Below are 18913 nucleotides of genomic sequence, written 5' to 3'. Positions count from 1 at the left end.
ATGTGTAATAGTACCTTAGGGGTTTGGAAATGGTAACAAATGCTTTTACTTCCACAAGTGATGGCAGAACCCCTTTTTTTTTTTTGTCAGGTAATTTTTTAATGTGTATAAACTGGTGAAGTTGAGTGTCAGAGCACCAACCACTAATTTTGTTATGACACAGTGAAGGTCATCGAAGTGCTTAGCCCTTCTCATGGCATTTTAGCAGATATATAGGCAGTGTTCTAATACTCGAAGGTAACTAAAGCTGTGGTGAAAAATACCACAGTTTACCTGCACTCGGATAAGCAAAGGCAAGGATGAGGGAGATGGGTGAAAGAAAAAAGCTTTATGTGCTAGTCCTTCAAAGAGTTGCTACCGTTCTACTGCTAATACCTTATTCAGTTATCTCTGTGTGGGGCTTTGTTTGTTTATTGGTGTGTATGTAGCCTGTTTTTAAAAAGGGGCATCTATCAATTACTTCATACATTAAATTCGTGTGTACTTTCTGAAATCTCCTTAGCACAATAAATACGCTTCACAAATTTGGGCAACATTCCAGCCCTGCATTTCACTGACTTGCTTGGTAGGATTATGCAGCAAAGGCTTGACTGTGGTATGTGTGTGTGTTATGTGTTTATATGTCACGCTTCATGTGACAAGAGAGAAGAAAAATGAGAGGAAAGGATGATTGGCTACCTAATCTTACAGGCATAAAACTTTGGCAAGGAAACTATTATACCTTAGTTTCAAGTAATAATTTGTGGTGTCTTGCCACAGTTCGTGTATGGATGAATTGTTAGTATGTGTGTTCTTCCCCCCATGTCCCTTCCATACGCGTGTATTTTGTATAGTATGATAATGATGTATTTTAACACTTTGTTGCTGTCTCTTTTGACTTACAGCCAAATATTCAACAGTCTGGAATGTGTTTTCCACTGAGCTTATAGTACATTTTACTTAGCCATTTTTGTTCAACTCTCAAGCTAATGAACCTGACATAGGAGCCTCCCTGTGCTTTCATCTTGTGATGACAGATACTGCAGGTCAGAGGAGGAGCAGAGTTAGACCTCATACCTGGTGTCATCCGAGCAACTGAATAGCTTTCCATTGAGCAGCAGTAGTCATTGCCTAAGGGTACAGATGCAGACAGTTTGTAGCGGGGAAGTCTTTGACAGGAGTAGCTACAGGGATAAATGCCTGCATTTGAACATTTGAAATGAAGGAACTGCTGATAAAGAGTGGTCGGATCCTTCAAATAAAATTCTGCCTCAGGTTGAATAGGATGTCCATCAGTATTTGCTGTCTCGAGGTGATTTCTTTATTTGACCTTTTGTTATTCATTGTCAGTTTTCATAATCCAAAATGTTATCCTCCATTGACAAAAGAAGTAGCAATTCATATCCTGACATTTGTATTTTATTTTATTTTTTTCTTCGGTAGATATTTTGTAGGCATTTCTGTAAGCCTTTTATGTTCTTCATACAGTTTACTGTAGTCCATTTCATTTTTAGCATTTGTAGTTATATGGGCCAATGCAGGAAAATATCCTGAGCCTGCAGATACCCTTAGTAGTCAGATTTTCATGTGTTGGAGTGAAGGGAGGTGTTTGTGTTTTGTTTTGTTTTGTTTTAATATATAGTGTGTTTGTTTTTGTTGTTTTGTTTATAATGCTTAGTTTCCTACTGTATTTTTTTTATTTCCTTTTTCAGTGCCATTTTCTTGGGTTTTTATTCACACATCCAATACTGCAGACTTGTTATTTGGCTAGTAACTTCCCTGTCTACTTCTAATTTGCCTGTCACTTCTTCAGCTTTTTCCTTTAGAGGGCACAACTGATACTGTCTGTTTTAATGCAGTTCGTGTCCTTTGTACTATTTATGACTTCTGCTTTTTTCCCACCTCCAAATTATATTTAACTCAATGATACCACAGAATTTGCACAGAAGAATCTTACTTCTGTTTTATCGGTTTGTTTGTGGGTTTCATTCTAATTCTTCTAATGGCATTGGTGCTGCTATAACATTTAGAAGGAAATGATGAGGCCACAATTTCCAAAGTGGGTAGTGTTCCATACTCATGTAAATTCTCTTCCCTCTCCCTTTCTGCAAACATTTTATAGGATATAGTTTAAACAACTTTGCAGTAATAAATATATACATTTTCAGAGTTGAGTGGAGTTTGAGTTTTGCAATATCTATTAAAGAAATACAGCTTACAGATGTGAAATCCTCAGCAGCATTTGGAATATTTTGTTCCATACTGAGCCTTTTATCTTGGAGCCCTCAGACTTTTCTAAGGCTTAGCCTGCATTAGCTTTTCCTTTGATATTTCTTTCATTGTGTTTTTGATTATATGTTTGTTTTGTTTTGTTTTACTCTCTAGTGACACGACCAGGACTAGGTTGTCGGGAACTTGTGTCAAGAAACCTCTCCAAAATTCTTCCAGGCCTCTGTCATGATATAACAGACTGGGTTGAAAACACAAGAATAAAAGCATCCCAGCTTCTGTATACGTTATTGCTACATGCAGAGGATCACATAACACAACACATGGATCTGCTGCTTAGAACTTTGTACCAAGCATGCTTGGATGAAGAAAGTGAGGTAGTTAGGAATGTAAGTACACTCTGTCTAAATATCTGCTGTATGGTAAATGAAGACCCTAATTTTTATGGTCCTGAGTGTGTCTTGTGAAGGATGGCCTTACCCTAGGTCACTGGAAATTTCCCATGACTGCAGGATCAGGTTTTAGTAGTATTTTATGTCAAAAATATGTGAAAATTATACTTACTATGTTAAAATCATTCTCCTATTGTTGGTATGAAGACCAATAATAAAGTTATTTAAATACTGTTTAGTTTATATGCCAACCCCATGAAGCATTAATAATGATCTACTTAAAAATCATAAGCAGAAGATTAAGAGTCTAAAAGGCTTGGGGCAACAAATTCCATTTAAAAACATGTGCAGGTCATGCCCTTTCAAGTTAATTTGACTTATCTTCCCCTACCGTATAATCCAACCATAATTCCAACCAGATATTGAGGTATGTTTATTCCATGTGATATCCATATTCACTGTCTGGATACTTGAGATAATACTTGTAAAATATCTTATTTTTTTCATTGTTTTTGCAAGGAATAGATAGCGTCCTTTTTCTCTAACAGTTTATCAAACAGTTGATGCTCTCAACACTTGGTTCAATAATAATCAATAAAATGTATGTCATTAAAAACACTAGATACATTTATCAGAGGAGGAACAGGTGATAAAAACTTTCTTAACAATTTTTAGAAAAAAATCTGTTCATATGTCTACACAAGCAAAACAGCATATATACAACAAAAATGTACTTTGATTTTAAGGTGCAGATTTTATTGTTTTGGGAAATTGGAAGAATGTGTTCAGCTTACTAGATGCAAGTAATCCAATCAATGTCAAAAAAGTTGATTTCCTAAATCAAGCTTTTGTTTTGGTTCCTGCTATCATTTGAGCCATATGCAGGCTGAGAAATTCATTCCTGAAATGGTATTTTTTCTTCAAGTTGTTGTACTTTTTCCTTGCAGTTTCTTCTTGTTCTCTTTATACTCTTTCTCAATACCAGTTTTTGTCTGCCTCCCTTGATTTTTTCTAAGTTGTTCCTCTCTTTTCCCTAGCTTCTACTCTCTTATCCCCTTTTACCTATTCCACCCATTTCATCTCTGTTTTCAGAATCAGCATCTGATCTTTAATGTTGCCAGTACAGTAAAATGGAGCTTGTAAGCTTAGCCAGTCACATGCTGATCAATATTTCGGAGAGAAATAAACCTGTAATAGTCAGAAGTCATCTTGTTGATTTCCTAATGCCTGTACACCTCTTTTTGAATCAATGCCCCAGGACAGATGTAGGAGATAGAGGCAGTTCTTCAAAGTTCCCTGCTGCTAATATAAAATAGATAGGAAAAATAATTTGAAGAATAAACCCATATGGCCCTGCTGTTCCATCTAGTGCTTAGTGCTGTAAATATAGCATCAAAAGTATGTGTTCCAGCAGCACCTAGTCTTCCCTTTCCTTTTATGACCATACTTGTCTCTTTCTTGGAATTCCACCACTAATCTCTTCACAGGTACTTTCAAAAGTTTTAATCCTAATTAGGAGGATTAAATTAATTTTACTCTTCCCTATGCCAAAGTTTCAGCAACTTGGTTTGTGAATGCTTTTTTGCTTCTTTGTGATGCTGCTTCCCAGGATACTAGGATTATCTCCTCCGTCCTTTGTCACAGAAGAACCCATTTTAGAACAACTGCCAAGCTGGGAAATGTGCATGTCTTTCTCTAACCCAATAATACCAAATAAGATATTTAAGAATTACCCAGCTGGTCTCTATAAAGGGGTTAGGAGGAAATGTTCCTGTTGCACAGGTAACGGTGCAGTAGTTGACTGTATCTTTATTCATGCACCTGATTGTAAATGTTAGGCACCAGTCAGAGAGTAAATTCTGGTGTGATGGTATTTAACGTGGAATACAGCATACCAATGTGTCTGCAAGGTAGAGACGGGATCAAAGAGCATGAATATAATGGGGAAAAGATAGTAATTTAAGCCTTTTTAGTTAAGAGATTGAAAGCAGCGAGCAGATCCTCCATGGCAGCGCTTCCACAGTAAGCCAGATCTGCAATGTCCATGTCAAAATATTGTACAATGACAAAAAATTCCTCTTTTGTGTTTTTATTGTTGCTTTTAATGAATGGGTAGTGGGGGCATTGAGAGCATGCCTCAGAACAGCATTTGGAGGAAAAAAAATGAAACCAGTAAATCTGCAACATCTGGTTATTCTAAGCTAGAGACTTTATTACACTGAAAGTTGTACACTTCATTTCTGTACATTACTTTCTCGTGGAAGTTTGTCTGTTGCTGAGAAGAGTGCTTGCATGCCTTATTATGTGCTTACTGAACACATGTCAAGAAAATTTCTTCATGCATATAGCCATTACCGAGTGAGTGGAAAAGGCCTACAAGGCATTTCAAATAGCAGCTGGAATCATAAAAAGAAAAATCCCATGATACGTTGAATGGTCTTGTGTTTTCAGAAAAATCCTCTAGATATTCTTGTTCTTTTTTTTTCAGTGTGTGAAAGCAGCAGAATTGATTGGAACGTTTGTCAACCCTAAGGTATCTTTGAAATTAATCACATCAGCCTTTGAGAAAACACCTAAGCCATCTTGTATAATGGTTCTAACTGCAGTGATTCGAGGTAGCGCAAAAGAAATCTTACAGCCTCATTTGACTGATCTTGGCAACATGCTGTCACAAGCTGGAGTTTGTCAACGATCTGAAGAGGTAAGGGTGATTGGAAAATACACAACAGTCCCAAGTTTTAGACTGGTGGTTCTCCAACTTTGTATTTGTTCTCCTTAACTGCTCCCTTTCCTCTCCCTCCCTCGCACACCCACCCTATCCTATCATAGGTTGTAGTTGTAGGCATGTGTCTGAGACAAAGGCAGGAGCTTCCATGTCCTCCCTGAGCAGCCTTGTATTCTTTTCCTAGTTGTAGTCACCTAGTCAAATATACTATTCCCAAAAACTTGCTGGTAATCTATCTTTTCAGCAGATGTGGATTCAAGTTTGAGAATTGTAGTAAAATGCTTCAGGCGGTAGCAGGAAAAGGCATGACAAAGAGAGAAGAAGCTGGTTAGTATGTACTGTACTAATAGCACACTCCCTTGGCTGATCCAGGTTCAGAATTTAACTGATGTTTTCAAATGCCTTGTGTTCACAGTCCAAACAAGATAATGTATTTTGATCATCATCAGTAAAAATGACTGACAACTTTTCACAGTCCATAGTGATTGACGTGTCAGGCTTTCCAAGAAAGATTCTGTTTTAATGTCATTTCTTGTTTTTATTTTGTATGAATTTTTGTATTGTTTTCCATTTTAAAAGAAAGGTACCAGTACAATTACAGGTAAATTTAGGAGCATGTCTTGTGTTCTGTCTGTTCAGCTTGGTTGCTTCTCATTAAGTTAGAATCTGGCAGGAAGGCCTATCTAAATTAGAAATTTATTCCTGAGTGTACCCTTAACTAATGGCTGAGCCTGAAGACCATTTTCATTTTGGCATTTGAAAAATATTCATCAGTTGCTATATAAGGAGGTGAGAGCTTCTCTTCAGTGTGCAATGGAGATTGTAAGCTTCCAGGATTATTTTTTATTATCTTACTCTTTTTTTTCCTTCTCTTTTTTTTTTTTTTTTTCATCACTTGCCCAGACCTAGAAATAGATCTGTTAGACATTCACAACAAGAATCCTTAAAATCTCCCCCACAGGTGAAATCCCAGCTTCAATGGAAGCAAAAGTTTGTTAGGCCTCTGTTCTTAAGATGACCAAAAAAGGGCCACTGTGATGCCTTCAGAAAATTCTGACTTCGTGTCAGATTCAAACCTCCCTTTAAAAAAAGTTATTCATGTGTATAAATTGAATCTGGCATAATTGTCTTTTTGAGCCAATGTAAGATATACATTTGAAGTTCTTCCCTCATTAGGTTTCTTCCCTAATGGAATATATACTAGTGATGCAGAGAATTAACCTTAATCTCTGTGAAGCCTGTGATGATTAGGAACTCATATAACTGGAAGCAGTATAACTTGGTTGTTCAAATAACAATTCCCTGAAGTATACCTGCAAAATTGCTATGTGGTCTTAAGCTCACCATTTCCATTTGGCATTATATACAGTAGACACATTCATCTGCAGCTGAAGCATTTGGTGGAATTGTGGAATTGTTCTAGCCTTTGGTCTTGGAAAACAATCTTTCTCTATTTTAGAGAGTAAATGCTGCATAGACACTGTTTAGCTAAGGATTGACCATGTCCATGAGATTAATAACATTTATAACTAACCTATTCCTAGACTTGATTTATTTTTTGGAAGTAAATTTATAACAATGGCCCCTTCTGTTAGTTAAATGTAGTCTGACAGCTTCATGGATTATCAGATGCACTTTATCATAGAAGTTACTGCAAACTGACTGACAGGAATATTGACTTCCATTGATATTAGTTGGATCAAGATAACAGGCATTATATTGCAACAAACGAGATAAATTGGCAAAGATAAAAGCAGACACTCAGGTTTTCTTGTTTTATGTATTTAACTATTAATGTTCCATTCAAAATAGTAAGACATGGAATTATATTTGAAAAAGTTGTAATAAATATGTTATTAATTAACAAATTACACTTCAGAATGAGGAAGTACTATCAGAAAGCATTCTGAAATACTTCGATGTTTTATTCACAATTGAGCAATTGTGTGATTAAGAGCAGGATCATTTATTTTGCGAACGGGACAAGGGAAGAAGATTATGTTGAGTTCTATATAAAGTAGAATGTAGGTCGTCAAATGAACTAACACAAAATGATCAATACATTACCAATTTAGGAGATTATACAGCACTCATATTTTATTATTGTCACTTCCCTTATCTCTCCCTTAAAATGAATATTATATTTTCTAACAAACATAATAAACTTACTTCTTTATTAAAAAATAGGTCTTTTATATGGAACAATTGCTTTGTTGTGTAGAAGCATTAATTGAAGTGTGCCAGGAAGACTGCAAAGAAATTTGCTTGCAGCTCTTGAAAGTTTTGGTGACAGTAATGGCAACACCAAATTCTCAGCACCTTAGAGAAAAGGTAAGCAATTAAGTGGTTTAGTATTTGGTTGTGCTTCTGTTTTTTCATATCGGTAAAGCACTTTGTATAAACAGAGCCATGATTTTTTGTCTTGTTGTTAGGCATTAAACCACAGAAATCCTTAACTGTGAGCACATTCACAAATATTGGTAGAGTTTGAAATGAATTGCTGTTGCATCGACCTTGACACTGACTCTGCCCCTTTGTCTGTCTCCTCATCTTTTTCCATGGCTGAAATTGCTTTGGATTTAGTCTGTTTAAAACAGGTACAAGCAATGTATCCAAAAGAAGAAAACATTAAAATCTGAAAGCTAAGAAGTATCATCCTTCTAGTTTTGTTTGAGTATTGCTTATTTTCGTATGTATGTGCATGTGCATATAGCAATTGGTGTTTCAAAAATTGTGCAGAAATACAATAGCTAAATATTTAGATATGCATATAACTTCAGCTTCATCGGATTCACTCTGTTAGAATGAAATAAGCATGAGGGAATACTTGGATTATAAAAATAAAACTGTTCTTCAAATGCCTATCTCTATGGCACTGTTCTGGTAGTTAGTTAATATTTAGAAGTCACTGTGAAGGCTGAAAGATCTATGGATGTCATCATTTGCCAGTCAAAATATTGGTATTTCTGCTTTGCTAGCAACAGATTAGACAGTTCATATTTGTTAAGTGCTATAACTATTTCCAGATGACAGCTTCAAGATCTTATTTAGTGTTGAATTTTGCAAATCCACACAGTTGTAATGAAGATTAGCAGTGATGGAGACTACATCTTATAGGGTATTTCTTTTATAGATCTGGAAGATGGTAGTGCTAGGGGTTAGTATGGGAATAAATTTGTGGTCAAAATCTAGGGCAACACTAGTGCCTGAAGAGCAGAATATGTTAGCTCCTACATAAGAAGAAATCTGCTTAATAGCTGAGTTTGGCTGACATAACAGAAAAACATATTACTCTCATAAGAAACTTGGGAGTTGGCCTTATTGTTGTATCTTGTAAGGCTTGTTCACTGAAGGGTTGGCTGTATCAGTGGGGAGTAATAGCTTATGGTTAGTCCAAAGTTGTGCACCTCTTACTGTACATACTACATGTGATTAACAACAAAATTAAGTTTGGAGTTGGGGTTACAGTTTGGGACAGCAGAGCCCGGAGACCTACGTTTCTTCATAACTTTGGGTGAAGGCCCACAGAATTAAAATATGTGCTGATTCTGAGAGGGGCCCTAGAGTCCTGTTTTATTTTGTGGTCAGTATGGGTCCGCAGGCTGTTGTTAAAACAAGATATTTTGTGTGTTTAGATTAGGTTTCAGAATAGATGGCTTGAAGTACGTTAAGGGAGCATGGGAAGCTCAAAGCTGATGAGGGCTGCAATTGGCCTAGGACAATCCTTTACTTAACCGGATGTTATAGTTAAGGTAATGGTTTAAGAAAGGAGGTATTAAAGAGTTTGTACTTATCATTGGGTTCTGCAAAGCTTTGGGCATGCTGTTTGTGCTGATTGAACTGTTGCTGCTTAATTTTTTAGGTGAATAGAAGTCACTGGATTATTGTTAACATTAGGTTATATACACAAGCACACAAGTGGCCAGGAAAAAATTTGGTAGCACACCTAAAAAGGGAAGAGAACTAAAGGTGGTTCTGAATAAGTTTGTTTTCATATCCAGAAACAATATTTCACTGCATAGTCTCCTAATGTATTAACAGGTGGCTTGATGACAATCAAGAGAACCATTACACTGGATAATTTTAATTTTAGTGTCTGATATTATGCAGGGGTGAGAGGGGCAGGAATCTTTCTTCTAAAGGTACTATCTTAATAAACTATTATGTCTTGAATGACAAAAATCCCAATGTCAGAGTTTACAAATGGGATGCCTGTAAAGGGAAATGCAGTCTTTAGAGAGAATTTGACTTCAAGATGAAGATAACTTTGAAGAGGGAGACTAAGTTGTGCAAAAAGTTGATGTAGTGAAAGGAGATCACCAGAAAATGTTGTAGCTGTCGGATGGGTAATATTTGTTAAAACTTACAATACAGAACTCTGAAGCTGGTCTCAAATCTCCTTTTTTGACAATTAAAGAACAATTCACCTACAGATCAAGAGTGCTACTGTCCATAAAAAAAAAAAAGTGATATATTTTTTTTTATGTTTAGGCACACATCAGACTCATTTTACAGTGTTTGACCTTTTTACCTCCAACCAGAACTTAAAAGTTTAAATCTTGTTGCAGGAACTCTTTAAAATCAAGGACATCTCTAGATGCCCTGATAATAGATGAGCATTTTGGCTAAACATTATCTCACCCTCTTAGTTCTCTCTTCCTCTTACTTCCCTGAGCTAAATATCAAATATATCACCAAGCCATCCTCATGGAGTATAATCGTGACCTATGTGAGTTGTCTTTTTTCAAATGTGCTCCTTAAATGTGATGGCTATTCTACTTCCTTTCTCTTGCTCCCAGGCATGATATTCCAAAGGCCTGTGTATCATCAGTATTTATGGTCCCATAGCTGACAGGCTGCCTCCAAGGAGACATACATATAGAAAACTAATCTGAAGGAAGTAAAATGGAACAAGCTTGAAACAAGTATTGAACAGACTTTGCAGGACAGAGAGGTACAGCACAAAGATCCGTCTCATGAACAGCCAATGTGAGAGTGAGATTTGTTTTTTGGCCTTTTTTGTTTGGTTGGTTTTGTTTTTAAAGAGAAAATCTGTCCAAATAAACCTCAGACAGATTGATCTGGTATGTTTTCCAGTATCTTGTCTATTTAGCCCTAAAATGGTCCATAAAGTCAGCAATGTCCATTTAAAATCTTATGGATTCATACTCCTACAAAGAAAGCAGTTTCACGGAGGTAAATCCATATATTTTCATATATGGAAAAGTTAATCTCCAAAGATTATTAAAGGTTGAGGATGTTCTTGCAGTTACAGATGATTTTTAAATTTGACAGTACTTTGGATGAGAATCTTTTTTCTCATTAGCCTTTCTTTCAGCTAGACAGAATCTGGCAAAGAGATTACATAAGTACAATATATAAATCTGTTACAAAGACAAACACAGCTTGGTGTTTGTTTTTTGTTTGTTTGTTTATTTTTTTTTCCCAGTTACTGGGTATTCTGAAACTTCAACTTGCAGAAGGCAAGAAGTCCATGTTAAAATACTCTGAGAACATGTAGAACAAATGGATTACATCTAGCCTTATGAATATAAATTTGTTGTTCAGAAGAGAAGCCTGCATTCAGAATCAAAAGATTTTGAGTGTAAGAATAAATTATTCCAAAATTTGCATTATAGAACTTCAATTCAGACTTTAATATAAGGAGACAGAAGATCACAGAGATATGAGGCCACAATTGAAGTGATCTGATTGTGAGCGTTGCAGTCTTCTACTTGCTTGATTGGCCCTTTTGCTCTGTGTTCATCAGTGTTTCTAGTTGCTTGGGGCTAAGGAAAAAGATCAGGACCACCAACTGAGCAATGAGGTTTTGTGATGAGGAGTATAATTTACAGCCCCAAATAGACCGAGCTGTATCAGATGTTAGTCAGTTAGGTGTGTATTGAGCTTCTCAGTGGTATACCTGGTGACCTAAAGGTAAGGCTTTGTTTCATTGCCACTGTCTTGTGCTGTCTTCCTTCTTCTTTGGGCACATATTGATCATAAGCATGAAAATAATGCATCATTAAACTTGCTAGCTTCAAGTACAGGAAAGAAAGTCACTCTTGCTATTTTTTTTTTTAAACTATGAGACCCTTCTGAATGAGAAGACATGCATCAATCTGTTGACATATTTAATTTGATCTCTCCTACTTTTTTGCAGTCATGAAACTACTTAATAGTATGGTTTAAATCACCTCGAAATGAAGCATTGTTTTGTATCTGTTTTGTATTTTTTTCAATAAAAGAAAGGTATTGCAGATGGGGGGGTCGTTGATGGAGAACGGTTTCTGTCTTGCCATATTGTCGTGTATCTTCCAATTTATTTACAGAAAACGAGTATTTTACCTACAAGTTATTCTGCATTGTCTTGACTGTCTGGCAGAATGCTTCCATGTTTCAGCTAGCTTGTGCGATTGAGTTCAATTTAAAAGTATTAAAAATATGACTACAATTTGTAGTTGTACTGAACCACTTAAAAGACAAATGGTGTCACTCATAGTGCTGCGCTACTTCTTTCCTTCTAGAACTGGAGATCATACTGACAACATAGGTTATTTCTCAGTGGGGGTTCTGGCTGTTCCGTGCTCCTTACTCTTGACTCACTGTCCACTGAAATCACTAATATTATAGATACTGCTTTCAGCACGCTCATAAACTCTTAGAGAAATTTTTCAGAGCATTTTGCCTAATTCAAACTTTTTAAAGGAAAGAAAAAAAATAAAACAGGCGCTGGAGAGAGGGAGTACTTTCTCCTCTCCAAACTAGCAGCAATAATTTTTGGAAGTTGCCACAGCCTCCTAGATGTGAGTTTGGGAAATTGTCTTTATGAACATGTTTTAAAGCATTGTTAAATTAGGAGAAAATCACTACATCTTTAAAACTAATAAGAACTGGTTTATATTTAGTTAGTTTCTGGATAGGTTTTCAAATGGATTTGATTCTTTTATTTTGCTACTACATTGTTGTGTTCTTTATGATTTTGTTTTGAAATCAGGACAAATATTTGTCTTAAAATCAGAGTTAAAGTATTTATTATAGGCAGACACCATATATCAGTCTTGATTGTCCAAATTGAAACTATGGAAATCTTCTTCTTCCTTCCCTTCTCATAGTATAAACAGAGAGTTTTTAAAGTTTTGCCTTTTTAAAAATATATATATATCGTTCCAGTTAAGATGAAGTATCTCATCTCTATTTTTAACAGGCAGAAGAAATAGTGTGTTCATTAGCAGAAGTGCAGCAATTGGATAGTTTTCTTTGTCTCTACAAACAGCATATAATTCAGCTTTTGGAATGGGTTTCAGTATCACATGATTCTTGGACCTGCTATTCTCCAGAAATATTACAGTTAGATGTCATCGCAAATAATTCAGGTATGACTTATTTAGTAGTTTGAAGGCTCATCCAGTTAAAAAAAAAATAATAAAGTAATAATCTTGGTAGCCTGCAGATACGTGTTTTATAATGAATAGTGTAATATTCAGAAGCTTCACAAGTATAATGAAAACCGAAGTGAAGACATTCAAGCAGCTCAAATTCCAAAAGACTTCTTGGCTGCAAGGAGCCTACCAAAAGCACTTAAGTAGCAGTATACTTTTGGGTAAATGAAACAGGTAAGGATTATGGGGAGGTGAAAAGTTATGAGAAGGTAGATAAAAAGTTAAAAAAAACTTATGGTGTCCAAAAGTGTATCTGTTTTTTTCCATCTATTCCTTTATCTTATAAAAAGATGCTTCTCTGTACAAGCCTTTCCTCACATATGTTCTCCAATGCACCACTACACAGGGTTTACTGAAACACTCTAGCATACATTTCAGCTAACTTCAGATCTCCACAGTGAACATACCTCTGACACAACCATCCTGATTACGTTTGCAGGCAAGGGAGGCAGTGACAGGCAGTTTTTTGTCCTGGGCACCTGTTTTAAGATGTTTTATCCTGTTTATTTGCTTTTTCCTTTCTGTTGGTTAAGGCAGGAATGTATGCAGTGACTTTGGCTACCAGTATCCATATTGCAAACAGATAAACATGGACAGATATGTTTTAAGGAACTGTTATCTTCTGCATTTAATACTTGAACCTCAAAAAAAAAAAAAGGCCTCATCAAACCTATATGAAACACTCACTCACTGGTTTGTGCATCAACCAGTATAAGTACTTTTTTTTTTTCATCTTCAGAAAGCACAAAACGTTTTTTCAGTGCAAGTTCTGAGAAGCCAACTTTTCTGTAGATTTGCATTCCTTATCCTGTGACTGAGGAACTTCTAGACAGTTGTCTCTGTTTTCCTTAATGGCAAATAAATCATAAAACGTCTGGGCAAACATTTTGGCTTGCATCCCACGCTGGTTATATGCTATTGTCTGTGTTTTCTGTCTGACACAGCATCTCCTGGAGCTATTCTGTTTGTTTGTTTGTTTTTCTTTCTTTTCATTCCCACACATAATGTTATTTTTGATCAATGTAATCAGGTTTACTTATTTTAAATTTTCATTTTTTACTGTTTTTCAGGAATGTATGCTTACATTGAAATTAGCAATGTAGATTATTTTGTTTATTTTCCATCTGTTGAGTTGCTGTTATCAATTTGATATAATAAGTGTCATAAAAATTCCTCAGAACTCACATGAAGCAATGTATCTTGAATAAATGTTAAGAAAATAGAGACCTACTTGTTGGCATGGAGATACAGCAAACTGCAGCTTAACATTCACCCTGTGTTGCTTAAGTCTAGACACTGAAGTTTGGTTGATTTTTTAATTTATTTTTTTAATTTTAAACATTAAATTTCCAGATATAATTAAATGCTGTTGAACTTGTTTTGGATTATTGAATGCTTCAATCTGTGCATTTCACATGTGAGGAATGTTCTTGTCATCAGAAATGCCAAAGTGTTGTGTCCCTTTCTGGGAGGGTTTTCTTAGTGACTGGAGTTGAATGGAATGTGCATCACAAGAAAGTAAAGCTGAAGAAGTTCCTAGGGGAAAGCATTTTATAGCAAACAGAGCAGAAGGAGCATTCTACAGTAAGCAGCTTGCAGAATAATGCATGTGTATGATCTACACATACTCCTCTTTAAAACCATGTAGTTATTAATCAATATCAAAGAGAATGGTAGAAACTTCTTCCTCTTTTGACAAAATCTTTTCTTCAGATGTTGGGATAACAAGTTGGGCTTTGTTTGTTTATTGTTTAGCGGTAAAAACAGAATTCATCATAGGATGTGAAAACGTTAACAGACTAGGGAATGAGTTTGGAAAATATTTTTATTTCAAATAGTATCTTCTAAGAAATCACCATATTTTAGATTTCCTTGTAAAATGCAAATAATCATCATGGAGGAATAAAACAACTGCAATGATTTTATTATCCAAGTTTTGAGGCCGACCCTTTCAAACATTCCCTTTCATGTACCTCTGGGAGTCATGAACACTTTTCCTTGAATGCTGTATGTGGAAAAACTTGAAAGAAAGAAGCCAACCAATTCTGCTGTTCGGCGTGGTATCACAGTCCTACCAGCTTCAGTATAATTTTCCATTAAGTTCTATAAAACCAGAACTTTGTGCAGTCTCAAGCTTTCAGAGCTACATAGCAAACAGCATTAGTCCCCCCCAAATGCGTTAATCCACCCAGACTGCTGTTTCGTACTGCACTGGTTCCAGCAGGTAGCAGATGTCATTGATATGCTACATAATACACTGTAGCACAGCAGAACCAAAACAGTTAAGTGAGATGTGGGGTAAAGCAGTCTTCAGGGAGCACCAGGCTGCCATGGCTAAGGCTGCAGGTACCTGAGCACATGGAGAGTTAGCTTAGGTATTTCTACAATGCCTAATACAATGTAACATGGGTATATCAGCAGCTGCCATGCAAGAGTGGAAAGTTAAATAGTACTTTAATACCAAGCATATTACTTTTTCTTTTTTTTTAAGTACTCTGATATTAAACATCCAAATAGAACTTACTTGTGCTCCAAAATAGGTATTGCATGTTCTTTTTCTAGGTCCTGTCATAGGTGAAGCTCTTGATGACTTTATTCTCATTCTTAAGACGTGTCTTCAGCCAAACAAAGATCCCCAGATGCGCTTAAAACTTTTCACTGTTTTATCACAGTTGCTCCAGAAAGCAAATGAAACCGTCAATTCTCAGGGGTAAGTAGAGTTCTAATTTCACACGGCCATTTGAACACTAAAGTAGCATTAAAAAGTAATGACCATGGTAGTTATTTAACCCCTATAATTGTGTCCATGTTAGCATGTGTGGGAGAAGAAAGGCTTTCCCACCAAATTCTATAGCATATTTTTCTTGCTGTATTTTTTAACAATGCTCAGAAGGGGCATGCAAAGGCAATAATTAAGAAATAAAAAGTATGAAAATTGAAATCTGGACTTCTTCCACTATAATTCTCATATCTTTGTCACTGTGGAAGAATTAAAATTGGATATCATGAAGATCTGGATAGTTTAAGAAATAAAGAAACTACTATAGTTGGAAAGAATATATGTTTGAAAGCTAAGATGGGGATTCTTAGGAAAGAGGGTTTTTTTGTTTGTTTGTTCCATTCCAGCCAACTCCTAAAGCCTCAAACTTTGCCTGTAGCTATGGTAAGAAAACAATCAAACACTTGAAAAATATGGCCATTTTAAAATTGTGGTATAGCATGGTGTTTAAAAAGGATTGAACTAAATGTTTGGGAAGGAATTATTATTACTCTCAGTGACTGATGCTGGAAGTCTCCTGTTGCTTGCAGTATTTAAGCATTGCAAATAGAGTCTAACTGTAATTTACTATGCGTATAAAAACCCTCCATTTATAACAATCCCAGCAGCAGGGCCCTTTGTCATTATTAATTTAGCCCTACTAGCAGTGAAAACTCTTTTGCAAAGTTGTCCTGAATACATAAAGTGCATCTACTCCATTTTCCCAGTGCCTGCTGCATTTAGTATGTAAATGCTTTCTGATACAGTCTGCATCTTTTTTTTTTCATTTTTAACTCTCTAATATTCTTTTTTTTTTTATCATAGGAAGCATTCTTCGTAAAAGTACTTTGATAGCAATGGTCAGTTATACTTAGCTTTTTGTGATTCTGATGAGCAAATAGGCACTCAGTGGGCATCCTGATATGTTGAACACTCATACAGATTCTTTAAGGCCATGTTGTGATGAATGTAGGCATATTTTTGCCATTTTTAGATTTATATTTAGTATATTGCAGACCTCCATCCCATAATGGGGGGTGGAGGGTAGCGGAGGGAATGGGCAGAAGAACCCTCCTGTTTACCCTTCAGTGGGGTTCCACGTAAGCTGAAGAAACTCTGCTAACACATCCCCTAATAGTTTCTGAGCTAGTATGAAAGAGGTAATGTAATGAAGCTGTCCTTTTTTAACTGAAAGCATTTGTGCTATTATTTGTTGTTACCTGTGTACGTATTTTCGGGATCCAATATTCAAATCCTTATCAGGTGTCAGATGCAGTTATTTGGTATCCTCCTCTTTCAGCTCAAAAATAACATTATAGCTTACAGCAGAATAGAATTTGAAGACCGGGGGTTTAATTCTGTGTTCTGCCTCTCATTTTGGTCTATGGAAAGCATCCAAGCAGTATGACAGGTACGTTACATAGCGTGCTACAGAGTCCTGACTCTCTTAGGGCACACAGGTACTGCTAGTAGAGAGAGATCGCCAGTGGAGGACCACAAGGTAAATTTCATCAAGCAGTATTATTTTATTTGAGCAACAGTCAAAGTAAATAGGATGAATAAAAAATATTTTCTGTGCAACTCAGTCATTTGTATAAATAATGGAACCAAAGGAGGGAAGAAGAAAACAAACCCGCTGTGCTATTAGCTTCACTTGGATTCACAAAAAAGGGCAATTACCATTGGAAAAAATAGAAGAATATGTTTCAAAGTAGTGTACTCAGCAAATAGAGCCACACATCACACTGCCTGTCCACAGATAGCCATGATGGAAGTTGCTTAGCTCCGGGCAGTGTGAGTGAATGACCTTTTGTCAAGATTAGATACATCCAGTAAGGTTAATAGATGTGTTTGTACCAAGAATGACTCCTGGCTAAGAATGGCCCACCATAGCTCATAATGAGTCTGTGTCCTCTGAGAACAAGAGCAAAGCAATGAATTTTACCAGTAGGTTTATCTTCAGAAACTGAAAAGCAGTAGAGGGAGTGAAATGGTGCCTTGAAGTTTTGTTCTTACTTCCCACTGTAAAATCAAATGTTTTACTGGAGGAAGTAACATATAAAGATTTTGCATTTAAATAGATGCTTACAAAACATTTTTGGAGTTTTTGGTTTGTAAAAGCAAATCCAATTTTGTTTCAAATTACCTAGATTTAGGATACTAAGTTTGGGGAAAAAAACAACAACCAAACCACCAAACCACAAACACTAAAGCCAAGTGCAGCAGTGCCATGAAAGTAGAAAAGGAGCCAACCAAGAAAAAGAAATATAAAAAATACTTAAAATTTCATTCCATTTTAATTATATAAGTCCATAAAATGCAGTTGGTAATTTTAATGTAATTCCAAGGCTTGCCTTCTATATCTGCAAAAGAACTACATATTGTTATATGCATAGATTACATTTTAGTTGTTTCCTATCCAGTTTAAAATAAAGTCTCAACTCACTGAATACAAATAGCACAAATATGTTCTTTCGTGGAAATAGCTCACATTTAAAAGTAAGTTACATAGATTTACAACAGTAAGATCTGAAAATGTAAAGAGGGAGAATTTAATTGCATTAGCAACAGCAGAAAATACATCTTAATGGTAATGAGAGATGGGGCAGTGAAGTAGTAATAAGTTTTGGTTACACGATCACATTCATTGCTGGTAGTAATTTTTTCGGCTCCTTAAAACATTTTAACAGTTTAGATAGGAAGGGTTCCAGTTATTATACTAAACACAGTTCTGTGGTCATCTAATTTTATTTGAGTCTGACATTATTGTGTCAGATAACTGCCAAGTATTGCTTTACTGATTCTATTTCAAAGCAGTAGAACACGACTTCTCACAAATAGCATAGCATTCTGGTTAACATAATACTGATGGAATTTACCTCTATGTTTTGACAGGTTGTTTTTCTTTACAGTTTAATAGAGGGCTTTATTAAGAACAGAAGCAGCTACTGATCAGATAGCCCAGAACTGCTTTGGAGCTGCTTTGGAATGATGGCGATCATTAGTTACATTTTTTCTGGCAACTTTTTGAATGTAAAATTATTCACTCAGGAATGTGTTTAAAATAGTAAATCTAAAGGTTTTTGACAAATTCAGATGTGTCTAATGGGACTTCAGATTTCTTGTTATTACTGAATCATAAGTGCCATCTGCTGGACAAGAAGCAAGAACTAACTTTCTGAGACACTGCTCCTTTCTTTAGCCAGGTGACTAAGCAGCTGACAGGTATACATATTTTCATCATGTAGAAGATAAGAGGTTGTCAGTTTTGTGTATGTGCAGTAGATAACAAAAGTCTGGCAGGCTAGCTAATCATACTTTAGTGACACAGTCTAACTGCAGTGGGGAAAGGGTAGTTAAAGGAAAGAAGTAAATACAATTACATTTG

The 18913-nt window shown here is 35.9% G+C and overlaps 1 protein-coding gene across 1 annotated transcript in view; it reads left to right on the top strand.

Moving 5' to 3' along the window:
• Positions 1–18913, top strand: part of DNAAF5 (dynein axonemal assembly factor 5) — a 28688-nt gene that overhangs the window by 3754 nt on the left and 6021 nt on the right. The window contains exons 5-9 of the mRNA XM_035549169.2: positions 2365–2597; positions 5089–5301; positions 7513–7656; positions 12533–12701; positions 15330–15477. Coding sequence (XP_035405062.1) covers positions 2365–2597; positions 5089–5301; positions 7513–7656; positions 12533–12701; positions 15330–15477 — 907 coding nt within the window. The remainder of the gene's footprint in view (positions 1–2364; positions 2598–5088; positions 5302–7512; positions 7657–12532; positions 12702–15329; positions 15478–18913) is intronic.

This window comes from Cygnus atratus, chromosome 15 (assembly GCF_013377495.2).
Source record: "Cygnus atratus isolate AKBS03 ecotype Queensland, Australia chromosome 15, CAtr_DNAZoo_HiC_assembly, whole genome shotgun sequence".
NCBI classification, from domain to species: Eukaryota; Metazoa; Chordata; class Aves; order Anseriformes; family Anatidae; genus Cygnus; species Cygnus atratus.
Note: the sequence above shows the minus strand (reverse complement) of the source record. Positions and strands in the feature narration are given on the sequence as shown.